At 47.6% G+C, this 13,750-nt stretch overlaps 1 protein-coding gene across 2 annotated transcripts in view; it reads left to right on the top strand.

Moving 5' to 3' along the window:
* Nucleotides 1-13,750, top strand: part of Xxylt1 (xyloside xylosyltransferase 1) — a 129,583-nt gene that overhangs the window by 68,963 nt on the left and 46,870 nt on the right. For both annotated transcript variants that reach the window (XM_050159881.1, XM_050159882.1), the window contains exon 3: nucleotides 8,174-8,306. In XM_050159881.1, coding sequence (XP_050015838.1) covers nucleotides 8,174-8,306 — 133 coding nt within the window. The remainder of the gene's footprint in view (nucleotides 1-8,173; nucleotides 8,307-13,750) is intronic.

The raw sequence follows: 13,750 nt of genomic DNA, 5'->3' as shown, positions 1-13,750 counted from the left end.
GATGGAAGCCACATCTGGGGCAGTAGCCTGGGAAACAGAAGGACCCTGGCCTCTTGACAAGCCATGGGGCAACCATACCATCCTTGAGTGACTCAGCTGTGTCTTCTGTGGTTCAAACATTGTTACTTTCCATGCTGCTGGTTTAATATGTATCTGAGCCGTCACATCTGACCAGGGTTCTTGTAAGGATTAAATTAACTAAATCAAGGGGAAGTGTAAAGTGGGATTACACTTTGAGAATTGCAGCATACTACAAAGATACTGCTGAATTAGTCTTGTTTTTGTCATGTGAGGGAACAGAAGGGCCAGGGTGGTGATAGACAGACCCTAGTGGACTGGCTGGGCACAGAGGCGGGAGAAAGAGTCAGCTGCCATATAGGCTGGAGAGCTGCAGGCGGTAGGGCAAGACTTACTGGCTTCCTGCTTTCATATTAAATCTTTCTATGGTAAAGGCTGTATTGCCAGCAGCAGAGGAAAAGGTGGCCGGAGCAGAGAAAGACAGAAATACAGAGGGGTAGAAACAAGGGCCCCAGGACTCCACTGAGAATCTCAGCATGGGGAATTTGGGAAGCTGAACAGGGCTGGTTTGGGCACACCAGTGGTAACTGAACCTTTATGTCAGAACACATCTGTTAAGTCTATCTAAAGAGGACTGAATTCTACAGCTTCTGTTTCCAGAGGGTTCTTGAAAAATCCTGCTGGTAGTAGAGAAAACTAGCAGGCATCAGTCCATCAGTTTAACAACTCCTGTGAACCAAGTGAAGTGTGCTCTGTCCCAAATACGGAGAGCTCAAGCCTTTGGCCGGATGGACAGACAGACAGACAGACACACACACACACACACACACACACACACACACACAGCACTCTGTTTCTGGCAGGTACCAGAAAGATATATATGGAAAGATTCACAGGTACCATGGGGCCTCCTTACTCTAGAAATGGCAGATTTGCAGGTAACAAAATATGTGTCTGAGCTATAATTTCATCTGAGCAATAGAAGTGAGAAGTTTGAGACTGGGTGTTGTATCTCATTGTTTAGCCCAGTTCAATGCAAACTCTGTTCTATACTCTACCTAGTTAGAGAGCTGAGGGGGAGGAAGAAGACTGGTGTTGTCCTGTTGCAGAACCAAAACCTGTACCTTTCCATAGTCATTTGTTTGGTCTTCACAGCAGGATCTGGGAGCTATAAACCATGTCATGGCTGAGTCGTAGCCAGCACCCAGCTTTCCGTGCCACATTCCCAGAAGGCTAGTTTGTTGTGTAGCTAATAGATCAAGTTGACTGTGGGCATTAATTTCAACCCCCAAGCCTTTACCAGGGTTGCTCACAGGGTGCATTAATCATTCTTAGGTGCTCCTCCCTGGGAGGTGCGGACAGCTGTTAATGTGGAAATCATAGATTCGTATACAGAAGGCTGGGCCTTCCACAGACCAGTGCCCGTGTTACTGAGAGCTGGCCATTCCTTGGCATCCATCTGGAAGGCAGACTGTGGGGGTGAAGACTTTGGAGCCCAGTGTATTTTGCTGTGAATTCCACTTCCCAGCTGTGCAACGTGATTACCTGACTTAACCTCCATGTCTTCACTTGTCTGGTAGAAATAATAATGACAGTCTCACCCTGCATTTGAATCTTGGTGTGCATGCAATAGATGTGCACATGTTGGCTATCGCCATTGAAGATTCCCATTTGCTGGCATGAGACCCCCCCCCCCCTTCCAGGACTTTCTCTCCAGTGATCTCTGCTCAGTGAAGGGAAATCCCAGAGCCTTCAAACTCCTCAGAGATGAGAGTCTTGGGGGAGCCGGCTGTGGGAAGTGAGGAGCCCTTCCCTGTCTGTAGAGTCTCACTTGGAGGTGTCCCCTGTTTCCGCTCTTCATGTGGAAAGTTTGTTTAAACAACAGGATCATTGAGGCCTTTCTCAGACAGCCAAGGAAGGTCCTGTGCAGTTGCCTTCTTGCTGGGCTGAAGTGAGTTGCCATGCCTCGCTGAGCCTGTGGTCCCACCTTTGGAAGTGGGAGGTGCTAGTACTACCTTAGCTGAATCAGCAAAGGTAGAGACCCCAGCATGGCCAACATGGGAACCTTCTCTTGCTTCTAGAGAGGAAGTGTGTGTTCGACCAGTGCCCAAGGCCCTGGACAGACATCGCAAACCAGCTGAATCTTGAAGGGTGCGTTGAGAGTCAGGGCCAGAGCCAGGTGGGAAGGACCCAAGTTTCCTTCTGTATGTGGAAACCATCAGGGCCAACTCTACACCTAAGTCCCTTTCGGGTACACATCCCTCTCATGCTTGGACAGCACCCCCGAAGGGAGAAGCCAGGCTGGTAAGAAACAGGACTGGCCCTGCAGTCTCCCAAACATCCTCTCTAGGTGCTAGCATCCTCTCCTGGGTAGGGGACATCTCTGGCTCCTGCCGGTCAGAGGTTCTGCCCAAGCAATAAAAAGCAGCAGGTGTGATAAAGCAGGTGGCAAATTGCTGCCGTGTTTCTGGACAGGAAAAACAAGCTGCTCTCCAGGCATCTGCTTCCAGTGCCACCAAACCCTAGAGTCACACAGGTGGACGTCATCTCCTTTCTCTGCAGACTCTCAGTGGCCACTGGGAAGCCAGCTGGGGCTATGATCAGTGAGCTCCCCCACATGCTATAAATGCTCATATCTAGGTAGCTCTTCTGCAGAAACAGTTTCCAGAGGGGAAGATGTCTGCCTGTTAGCTTGCTCCTCTGGGTAGGCCTTTCCCTCCCCTCCTGTCGGTCGGTCGTGCTTACCTACACGACTCTCCTCGTCCCTTCCTGACCCTTCATGCTGCCTATTGTTTCATGTGTGCTAGCATGTGTCTGCCAGGAATTGTTTCTAAGGACAGGAGAAGGGAGGGGAGGAAAGGAGTGAGCTCTCATTTTTTTTTTTCTTTCTGGGACTTTTTTCTCTTGTTTGTTTTGGGGTGTCATTAAATATTCAGTTTGGCTTGTCATTTCATCCGCAGTCAGATGACGCGCATGTGGCTGACTTAATTGGAAGCTGATGACTTGCTCCTAGCCTGTTTCCACAGGGTATTGTTGAGCTGGGACTGTCCCAGCCAGTCTGGATGTCATGACTGGCCTTCTGTGGCACAAGCCTTCCTGGCTTGGCCTTGAACACTAGCAGCAGGCATTGGCCTGCTCAGTCCATAGACAGTGAGGAACTCTGATGGAGGGCTGCTAGGGCAGCCGTGATGGTAGTGATGGGCTCGCAGAGGTTTAGAAAGCGACATGGGTAGCCAGAGTGCTCCGTGTGTCCTTCTTTTCAAGCTTAGTAGAGCCAAGGTCTAGTTAGAGCTGTTTCTTTGGCCAGAGACTGGAGTCAGGAGAGTGAAAATGAGCAGGCATATCCCTGTGAACATGAAGCCCGCACCAGAGAGCCCCCTGGAATTCTTCACCTCTTCCCACTGTGGGTTAGCATCCTTTGTTGGCTTGCTAGACTCTCATCCCCCATAAGGACCACCGTTTGACACTGACTGCCACCCCACAGTAGGAATACCAGATAGTGCTCCATGCTCAGTCTTCCACAGAAGGCCAATCCACCGTGGAGCTCCCTGGGGGCGAATACTCAGTACAGCTGTGCTCCTCAGATGCTGGGGCCACTGAGAACTATGCACTGTATACAGGACAGCATCCCATAATGGAGACAATGCCACAGGCACCCATCAGTACTTGAGTTCTTACTCATGTGGTGCCAACGCATGGGCAGGTTTGTGAGCATGAGGTCTGCTGGGAAGGCTCAGTTCACTGGATGCAGAAACGGGTACTTTTCTAGGAACAAGCCTGGAGGGTGGTCTTGGTCAGCAAGTGACTGTCTACTGGCTGCCAGGGGTTGCACACCAGGCAATGAGGCAGGGTCTCCATGGGCACCCTTGGGTCTAGAATGTTCAGTGTGACTTCTGCCTCCCTTTGAATTTATCACAAGCCAGGTATATTCCTGAGGATGTTGATTTCTCAGATGCCAAGAGGATATGGAAGACGTGGCTAGAGCCATGCGGAGCATGAAGGTTTCGTTTCTGTTCTCAGACTCCTTACTCATCTTCACATTCACATGGTTGTGGTTGGTGGGGATAGGTCGTGACACTTTTTTTTTTTTTTTTTTGCTCTCTAGGATTTTATGGTCCACATTAGGAGAGAGGGTGGATGAGGAGGTAGGAATTTGAGTTCTGGGATTAACATTGCTTCTTTGCTTGAGTGTCCTGATGGCCCTCAGCTTTCTGACATATGAAATGGGTAGGTTGACCTCAGTTATTACCAGGCTTTGTAGTAGGACTCTCTGGTTGTAACTGCCAGCTCCCAAATAATGACATGAAGACTTTTTATTAATTACAAAAGCTTGGCCTTAGCTTAGGCTTATTCACAGCTAGCTCTTATACTTAAATTAACCACTCATATTTATCTATATTCTGCCACATGGCTTGTTACCTTTCCTCCATAATGTATGTCTCCTCCCTCCACATCTTGCTGGTGAAATCCTAGATTCTTCCAAGTTCCTCTCTCTTCCTGGAAGTCTGGCCTATTCTCTCCTGCCTAGCTATTGGCCATTGAGCTCTTTATTAAACCAATCAGAAGGCACCTTGGCAAAGACAACTTCACAGGGTGCAAAAGATTATCCCACAAGGCTTCCTCTCCAGAGCTGCCATCTCAGAGTATTCTGGCCTCCTCTTTGTCATCTTCTCACAGTATTTGGATGGAGGATGTCCCGCCAGCCTGAACAATACCCACGCTTTTAAGACACCCCCTCAGCTGTTCTCTCCAAAGTCCTTCTTACGCATCACAGCTTTCGTGTTCCCTTTGCATTAGGGATCATCAGTCCCTAGTTTGTGTGGTCTTACCTCCATCTCCCACCAGTATCTTCTTGAGGTTGTCACTACGGTTGTCCCGAGATAGGAACCTTCTTTTCATAGTCCTGTGTTCCCTATATGACCACCCAGATGTAGTTCCCATAGAGAGAAAACTGCCGAGACCAGAGTCTGTGTAGCAGGTCGCTAAGCAGTCCCATCCTGATGAACTGCTGTGCTCTTCGTAGGCACCAGCTTCTCTTCAGCAGTGGCATTGGCATCTTATTTGCTCATTTTATAAAAGAAGGGTCTTTTCTTGGGTACCCATGTGGCAGTGCAGGCTGCCCAGGGCTGTGGACTTCCCTGAACAGATGAGGGTGTCCTTTGCCCAGCCTGGGTCTGGTGTTCTGCCTCCAGGTGAAGGGTGACTCCTTGGTGAGCTGGACCAGTTCTCCTTTTCAGCCAGTTACCTCCCTGGATGCAGGACTGACACGGGGGGTGATGACTCTCTGAGAGGTGTTTTAAGGATGAGTTATAAGCAGTGCTCAAGGATCTCAGATTCCTGTGTTGTGGGCTACATTCCCTAAGAGGAATGTTCCTAAGGGGAAGTACTCAGGTTATGAGCCCATTAGGGGCCCATTGAGACAGGAACTGTACCAGTGAGGGAGACAGGGATCTTTAGGAAGATCCAATACTCCCTTAGTAACCTAAATACTAAAATTGGACCAGTGCCGAGATTAGTACAGCCTCTGAGCAAAGGGACACTGATGTCTGCTCTGCCCTCCCAGGGTACACCCGTCCTCTAGGAATGCACTTTCTAGGAGGAGGCAGTGATGGATGACTGGAGATGTTGACGGTGCAGGACAGATGAGGCCATAGTTGTCCACCGGGACCTGCGCAGAGCTGCAGCAGAACGCTAGGACTGTGGTGCCTGGACAGCAGAGGATGCACATGGCAAGGGATGGGCTGACCACTGATGACTTCCGTATCAGTGAGTGCAGTGAAATTACCATAATTGCTTTGTTTGCTTCCCTTGAAATCTACTTTTGGCCAGGCGATTGCCCGAGGTGATTTCTTTCTGGCTGCCTTCAGTCCTTCTGTGTGTTCCTGGGGTGGTGAGTGATGGATCAAGAATCTGCATGTGAGCCCCTCTGCTCAGAGGGAATCATGTGGAAGGAGCTTGGGGGTACTGGCTTCAGAGTCAAGTCGGAGTTCCTTTTTTACTCCACCATTGACTTCTTGAGTGAGGCTCCTGGTTTTTAACCTTTTATTTCTCAGAGGAGGTTTTATATAGCCCAGACTGACTTCAAACTTGCTATGTAGCTGAGGCTAGCTGTAAACTCCTGATCTTCCTGCCCCTATCTTTCAAGTGTTGAAATTACAGGTATATGCCACTATGCCTGGCTTGTCTATTATACTTTTTAAATTTATTTTTATTTTATGTGCATATACATGTATGTCTGTGCACCGTGTACATGTAGTGCCTGCAGAGGACAGAAGGTGTCAGATCCCCTGGAGCTGTGAGTTACAGATGGTTCCGAATTGTTGTGTGGGTGCTGGGAATTGAACCTGGATCTCTGGAAGAGCAGTCAGTGCTCTTACCACTAAGCCACCTCTCCAGCCCCTTGTTTTTTAACCTTTCTAAGTCACTAGTTCTTCTAAAACTGGGAATTGTACATTAGTGGGTAGAGCTACCTTGTGGTTGACAGAAGTCCTCCCTGGGGATGTGGAGGTGAGGCCTTTCTTACCTTCACAGCCCAGTCATTATCAAGGGTCAATGACCTAGTCTCTGTCTTCTTCATTCACAGACTCAGGGTGATAGGGTTTTACCGCTGGAGATGGTAGTGTGTCCTGTCCCTGTCTCCCTAAGGCTCTGCTTTGCTGTATGTAATGGGTACTTGAGATATGGGTGTGAATGCTCATGCCACAGACAATGGACAAAAAGAAAGAAAAATGTCTGGAGAAAATACTTGTTTTGGGGATGTCTCCAGACCCAGATAGCCAACCATTGATATAGCTCAGCAGAACTTAAAGAACTTGGGGACTCTAACTTTCATGCAAGGACATTCTTTCCTGACAAACATTGTCTTTCCCTAGGGCTGTCATCAGGGTCCTTCCCCTGTGTCCCAGACTGCCTTCTAGAGCAGCAGGACCCCTGTGACCTGTGTCTGCTCTCCACCCTTGGCTTAGGGCCTCATCCCCAGGCCCGCAGAGTCACTGCTAAGGCTCCTAGACACATAGACTCCCGGGTTATTAGCAGGCAGCTCCGGCTTCCAGGCTTTGGTTTTGACATTGTTTATGGCTGCAGGAGGAAACAGCCTCTTTAGTCCTCGTGTAGGGGTTGTAGTGTGATGCTGGCAGCCGTGGGGTCCTCATTTGCCTGGGCAGACCTTCCTCCCAGCCCTATACCCAGAGCAGGCAGCTTGCTGCTCTATTGCTTTGCTCTGCCCTGAGCAGCTGGATTCTCATCTGTTGTAATTTTGGCTCTTTTATGTTGTAGAAAAGTCACATAGAATATCAATGAAGGCTTTGTTTCTGTCTCACATAGGAAAACAGAACAAGTAACAAATGAATCAGTTTTTCTGACAAGTTGTGATTTTTCTGTAAACCAACTTAAAGAATGGCTATTGCTTCTTGGACCCCCCCCTCCCCCCCTGTCAAATGCCAAATTCTGCACCACTGACAGAGGCCAAAATGGCCAAGTGCTGGTCTCTGTCCTCCAGGGGGCAATGATGCCCTGCAGCTGAGCAGGCTAGAAAAGGGTTGCTGAAAGCAGGGATGGGAATGGGGGGGGGGGAACAGGACACCCCAGCACTCTGAGTTGGGCATGAATATTACTTCACCCACCCATTCTTGTCCATGCATAGGACCCAGCCCAAATCCTCCTCTTCCAGAGGTTTACAGGATGTCTGTATCCAGGCCTGAGGTGATAGTATCTTTTATCCTTCTTGTCTGGCAGTCTCTGACCCCAAAGTGAAATCACCTGGATGCCTTGGGTTTACACAGGGGTCCATAGTATGTACCTTCTAGGACACTCGCCTAGTCAGAGGCTAGATGGACAGAGGGGCCCTTGGGATTGAACAGAATGGATTCTGCAGTTAGAAAGGGTTTCAGGTTGCTTAAAGTGACTTTGTATCATTCAACAACTACAGCAACAAGCCAGTAGCCATGTGTGTTCTCTACTTTCTGTTAGGCACCAAGTCTCCCAGGATGTAGGCCTGTGTTTATCATTTTAATTTTTAAGGCTCATTATACATCCCAGACCATCCCAGATCCCAATCCCCAATCCCCCTGCCTCAGCCTCCTGAGTAAGTAGCTGGATTACAGAGGTATGGTAGCATACCTAATCTTACTGTCCTGTTTTGAAATTATTCCTCCAGAGATCCTACGGATCATTCAGCTGGACCTTGACCTGAAGTACAAAACCAACATCCGAGAGCTGTTCGAGGAGTTTGACAACTTCCTGCCAGGTGCTGTTATCGGCATAGCCCGAGAGATGCAGCCGGTGTACAGGTAGGTGCTGGCTGTTGGAGGGAGCCTGAGGAGCTCCTCCCATTCTGCCCTCTCTTTTGCTGCTTGGGTGCAGCAGCATGTGGTGTTTCTGTACTTGGAAGCATGTCTGCTGACTTTGGAAGGGAGGGGGTCTGCTCCAGAGCTGGAGAGGCTGCCCCCCCTAGAGGGGAGGATGCTGGGACTTTTTTCTTCAAAAAGCTTAGTTGTTCAGGTTGTTGGCTCTGGTTAAGCTCACAAGGTTAAAAATCCTAGGCACATAATATAACACATAACATAAAATATCTTGGGGGTAACTCTAACCAAACAGTGAAAGACCTTTATGATAAGAACTTTAATCTTTGAAGAAAGAAGTCAGAAAATGGAAAGATCTCCCATGTTTTTGGATAGGTAGAATTAACATAGTAAAAATGGGCAATCTTACAAAAAACAGTCTACAGATTCAGTGCAATACCCAACAAAATTCTTCACAGACCTCAAAAGAACAATACTCAACTTCATATGGAAAAACAAAAAATCCAGGATAGCCAGAACCATGTTGTACAATAAAGGAACTTCTGGAGGTATCATGATCTCTGACTTCAAACTCTACTGTAGAGCTACAGTACTGAAAGCAGCCTGGTATTGGCATAAAAACAGACAGGAGGACCAGTGGAATCAAATTGAAGACCCAGATAGCAACACACATCTACAAACACCTGGTTTTTGACTTTGTTAAAAGTATAAAATGAAAAAAAAGAGCATATTCAACAAATGGTGCTGACATAACTGGATATCAACATGCAAAAGAGTGCAAATAGATCCATATCTATCACCATGCACAGAAAGCAAGTCCAAATGGATCGAAGACCGCCACATAAAACCAACCACACTGAACCTCATAGAAGAGAAAGTGGGAAGTACATTTGAATGTATTGGCACAGGAGACCACTTCCTACATATAACTCCAGTAGCACAGACACTGAGAGCAGCAATTAATAAATGGGACCTCCTGAAACTGAAAAGCTTCTGTAAAGCAAAGGTCATGGTCAACAAGACAAAACGGCAGCCTACAGAATGGGAAAAGATCTCCACCGACCCCAAATCTGACAAAGGATTGGTCTCCAAAATATACAAAGAACTTAAGAAACTAGACATCAAAATATCAAATTATTCAATGAAAAAGGGGGTACAGACCTAAACAGAGAACTCTCAACAGAGAAATCTCAAATGGCTGAAAGACACTTAAGGAAGTGCTTAGCATCCTTAGCCATCAAAGAAATGCAAATCAAAACAACTCTGAGATACCATTTTACACCTGTCAGAATGGCCAAGATCAAAAACACTGAAGACAGCTTATGCTAGAGAGGATGTGGAGTCAGGGAAACATTCCTTCATTGCTGGTGAGAGTGCAAACTTGTACATTTGCTTTGGAAATCAGTAGGGCAATTTCTCAGAAAATTGGGAATCCATCTACCTCAAGACCAGCAATACCACTTTTGGGCATATACCCAAAGAATGCTCAATCATACCACAAGGTCATTTGCTCAGCTATGTTTATAGCAGCATTATTCGTAATAGCCAGAACCTGGAAACAACTTGAATGCCTTAAGCAAAGAATGGGTAAGAAAAATGTGGTACATTTACACAAAGAGTACTACTCAGTGATAAAAAATAATGACATCTTGAAATTTGTAGGCCAATTGTAGGAACTAGAAAAAAAAAAAAAACATACTGTGTGAGGTAACCCAGACCCAGAAAGACAAATATAATATGTACTCATTCATGTGTGGCTTTTAGACGTAAAGCAAACGATAACCAGACCCTAGAGAACCTAAACAGCAAAGAGGACCCTATACATGGAATAGGAAGGAGAAAAAAAAAACAAGATCTCCTGAGTAAATTGGGAGTGTTGGAGCCATGGGGGAGGGGAAGAAGGAAGAGAAGAGAGGAAAAAATATGCAGCTCAATAAAACAATAAATAAAATTTAAAAAATCCTAGGCTTTGTCTGGCAGCGGTGTCAGGATTTCCCCTCCAGCCTGGTGAGCTGTGTTTTCACTGACCTCCTGTTACTGTGGCTGTCACACCAAAGGAGAGTGGGTGGACAGTCGTGCAGAGGGAGCAGTAGAAGCAGCTGAGGACACTGGTCAGGGTAAACAGGCACTTCCTTGTCAAGTGGTATATCACAGAGAAGCCAGGAGACATGCTCAGAATGTTCTCTACACCTCTTAAATGTTCCTGACAGCAGAGTGGTTAAATAAAATGTCTCTACCCAGTTGAGTACTGTATAGCAGGAAAAGAAAGAACACGCGTAGCTTTGTATGATGATAGGCAAGCAAACACCACGGCTAAAAATCACAGGGAAAACCAAGGAGATGCTCCCCAAAGCCAGCACAGGTCTTGGGTACAAAGGGGGTGGTGCGGTGGTGCTTTACTCCCTGCCATGGTCCGCATGTGTTGCACATGTGTTATGTTGAGAGAGAGAGAGGGGGGGGGGAAGAAGAGCAGAAGTAAGTTTGTGTTCAGAGCCAGTTACAGCTGAGGTCAACTCACCCCTCCCCACCTCCACCTCTGCCTGGTAGATTAACAACCTCTCCCAAAGCCAACTCTGATCAAGTTTGCTCCTGAAGACCTAGAATTTTTCTTCTTTGGGCTCCTGGGACCCTTAGTTCTGTGCCGCCTTGTGCTGGCTCAGATACTGCGAGAAGTCATCAGAGAGCTGCCAGCTTTGGCATCTCTTGACTCAGAGCTGAGTTTCCCCCACCAATGGAGGAGGAGGACAGGCTGGGTTAGTGGTGGCTCTTTGCAGTCTCAGGTCTTGTAACAGGAAATTCCTGCGAAGCCTCAAATGAGCTGAGAACTCCCGGGGCTTTGTGGGCTGTCGCCTTACATAATGCTGACTCAGGTTCCCCAGAGCAAACCTGCCATGTGGACTACAGAATGTGAAGTTCTCAAGATTGGGTTCCAATCCTGAGGCCTCTCTCTCCAGCTTTGGTGCTCATGACTCCTCCACCCTGCTCTACCTTCAGCCATTGTGTGCAGTGAATCCCCTCCTGCTCAGACCCAGGCCCTAGGACATTTACACTGGCTGGTTATCAGATGGTTACATCAGCAACACCTGAATGACAAAGTTGGCTCTTTATAATACATTAAAACCTCATCACGTTTGTTACAGATAATCTTGGCCAAATTTTTGTTTTCTGCAGAACTAGACTTTTATAATGATAGAACTTAAATCAGTTTAATTATCTGGCCTTCCCAGAAGAAACACCTGAAGGGTGGTGGATTCAAATTAAATTTCCCTTACTTTCTGCATTTTAATCATTGTGTGCAGTGAGGACCATGAGAACCTGCTACCGGCAGAGCCTTAAGAAAGGTACTCAGCCAACATGCATTGACCTTCAGCCGTAAACTACCCCTACAAGTTGTAAAAGACTCATAATAAATCAAGGCAGCTAATGAGTATCCTACACTACAGTGTCCAGGGATCACCTGTTACAGTGTGTGTGTTTAGTGTTTGCTGGGCCTGCGAATGGCTTGGCTGGTGGCAGACTAGGAACATAGTATACATGCATTTGCCTTTGTATGTACACACATGGCCTTCATCTATGTGGGAACGGGAGAGCCCAGGGACCTGAAAGATCATTGATCGTCCTCCCCTACTTTGGAGAAGTCACCCGACTGGGGGCCAGGGAGGGAGGCTGGGGCTTGGGTGATAGGAGGAAAAGGTTGGAAGAAGAGAAGAGTCCAGTTAATGGTACCTACACAAGTAGAGGTGAAGCTGGGCCCTTCTGAGGGGATGCTGGGCCCATGCTCCTTAGACATGGGCAACACAGTTTATGGGGAACCCACAACTTGTTGCCTGCAGACTCCCTCCCCTAACAACTGGTGCTCAGGGCCCTCCCCAAGTGGCCAGATGTGATGTGGACAAATTGCTTGTTACAAATGGAATCTGATAGCATCCTCAGAAATGGATAAGAAAATGCTGTAACCCTGGATGCATCGTGACTGGGGAAGCAAGTACACTTGGTTCTGGAAATTCACTGAGCAGGAATAGACTCCAGTCCCCCGGCTGTATGGGTTTTATAGTCACTTGTCCCACAGTTACTTTACTTCAAAGGGCACACAGCAAGTCATTTTTTATGGTGACTTCCCCTCTATTGTGAGTCGTTAAATGTCTCAGGCTTGCAGAAGGGTGGGGAGAAATGTTTCCCGCCATGCATTTGACAAATGGCTTTTTCACATTTTTTCCTCACAAACACATCAAACTGACTGCTTTCTGGACAGTGCTGCAGGGTCGGGGAGTGTTGGAGTATGGGTGGAGGATGCTTCCCTCTGTGGGTCCCTGTCACAGTTTGGTCAAGTCAAACCAAACCTTGACTTTCTTCATCTGAAAATCAAGGACCTGGTCATCTTGGATAGAATGCTGCCCTTCCCTCCTTTGACCTTTCTGTGCAGCTGTATCTGGAACTGGACCCCTGATGAGCTTCTCTGTGGTGCTGTGTGACTGGGGTGGGTGTCAAAGGGAAAGAGACCTGTGGGGCCTGCTCTGCGACTCACACCTGAAGTGTGCAAGCATGACCTGGTGGGATGGCTTCCTGTGATGCATTGGAAGTGCGGGGAGCACTTGGGCCTTCCTTATGTGCATCCTGTAGAATTTAGTATGACGTCATAGGAACAGCTCAAGCAGCTGATGTAAAGGCAGTGGCACCAATTAGCTGTGGGATGTGCTGCAAGTCACAGGATCCTCTGTTTTCCCTCTGTGTGGAGAGAGCTGTCTGCCTGTCTATCACCTATTCGTCTATCATCTATGTGTCTACCTATTATCTGTCTTTCCGTCAGTCCATCTATCCATCCATCATCTAACTATCATCTTTGTTTCATGAACTCCTATTCTATATGACCCCTAACTATAGTAGGTGCCGGGACAGGACGCCAGGGATGTAGAACTTGCAGTGAGTACCAGATATTGTTTCGTGTAATAGTGTGTTCTAGATAGTGTATGCACACACTCAAACTGAAGTCATTTGTTGTTTATCTGAACATCGCATCCAACAAAGCACCTTATTTGTTTTCCCCAAGTTTCCCTGACCCCACTTGGAAAATGTCTTTCCAGCAGAGGTGAGTGATCTGACTTTCCTTCAAGAGCCTGGGCAGGAACAAAGGGTATGGAAGTGGGACATGCAAGGTAACCAGGGCTAGAGTGAGTATGGTCTCTGCCTCAGAGTGCCTAGCTCAAGGAGGACCACCCTGCAAGGAGCTAGGAGCCAAGCTGGCCCAGGTTATTGAGTAGGCCATAGTGCCAGGCAGCCTGGTAATGCAATGACTAAGCTTCAGGTCTCTGGCTTCTGCTAACCCTAGTGCTTGACAGAGAGAAGACAGGAGCCTGAGCAGCAGTAGCAGGTCACTTTGCCTTGGAGCTTTTCACCTGATAAGCCCCTGAATGGCAGATTTATTGGTAGGGGCC

This window comes from Alexandromys fortis, unplaced genomic scaffold, assembly GCF_014885135.2.
Source record: "Alexandromys fortis isolate MF-2015 unplaced genomic scaffold, M_Fortis_MF-2015_v1.1 scaffold_119, whole genome shotgun sequence".
Lineage (NCBI taxonomy): Eukaryota > Metazoa > Chordata > Mammalia > Rodentia > Cricetidae > Alexandromys > Alexandromys fortis.
This window is presented reverse-complemented; position numbering and strand designations above follow the sequence as displayed.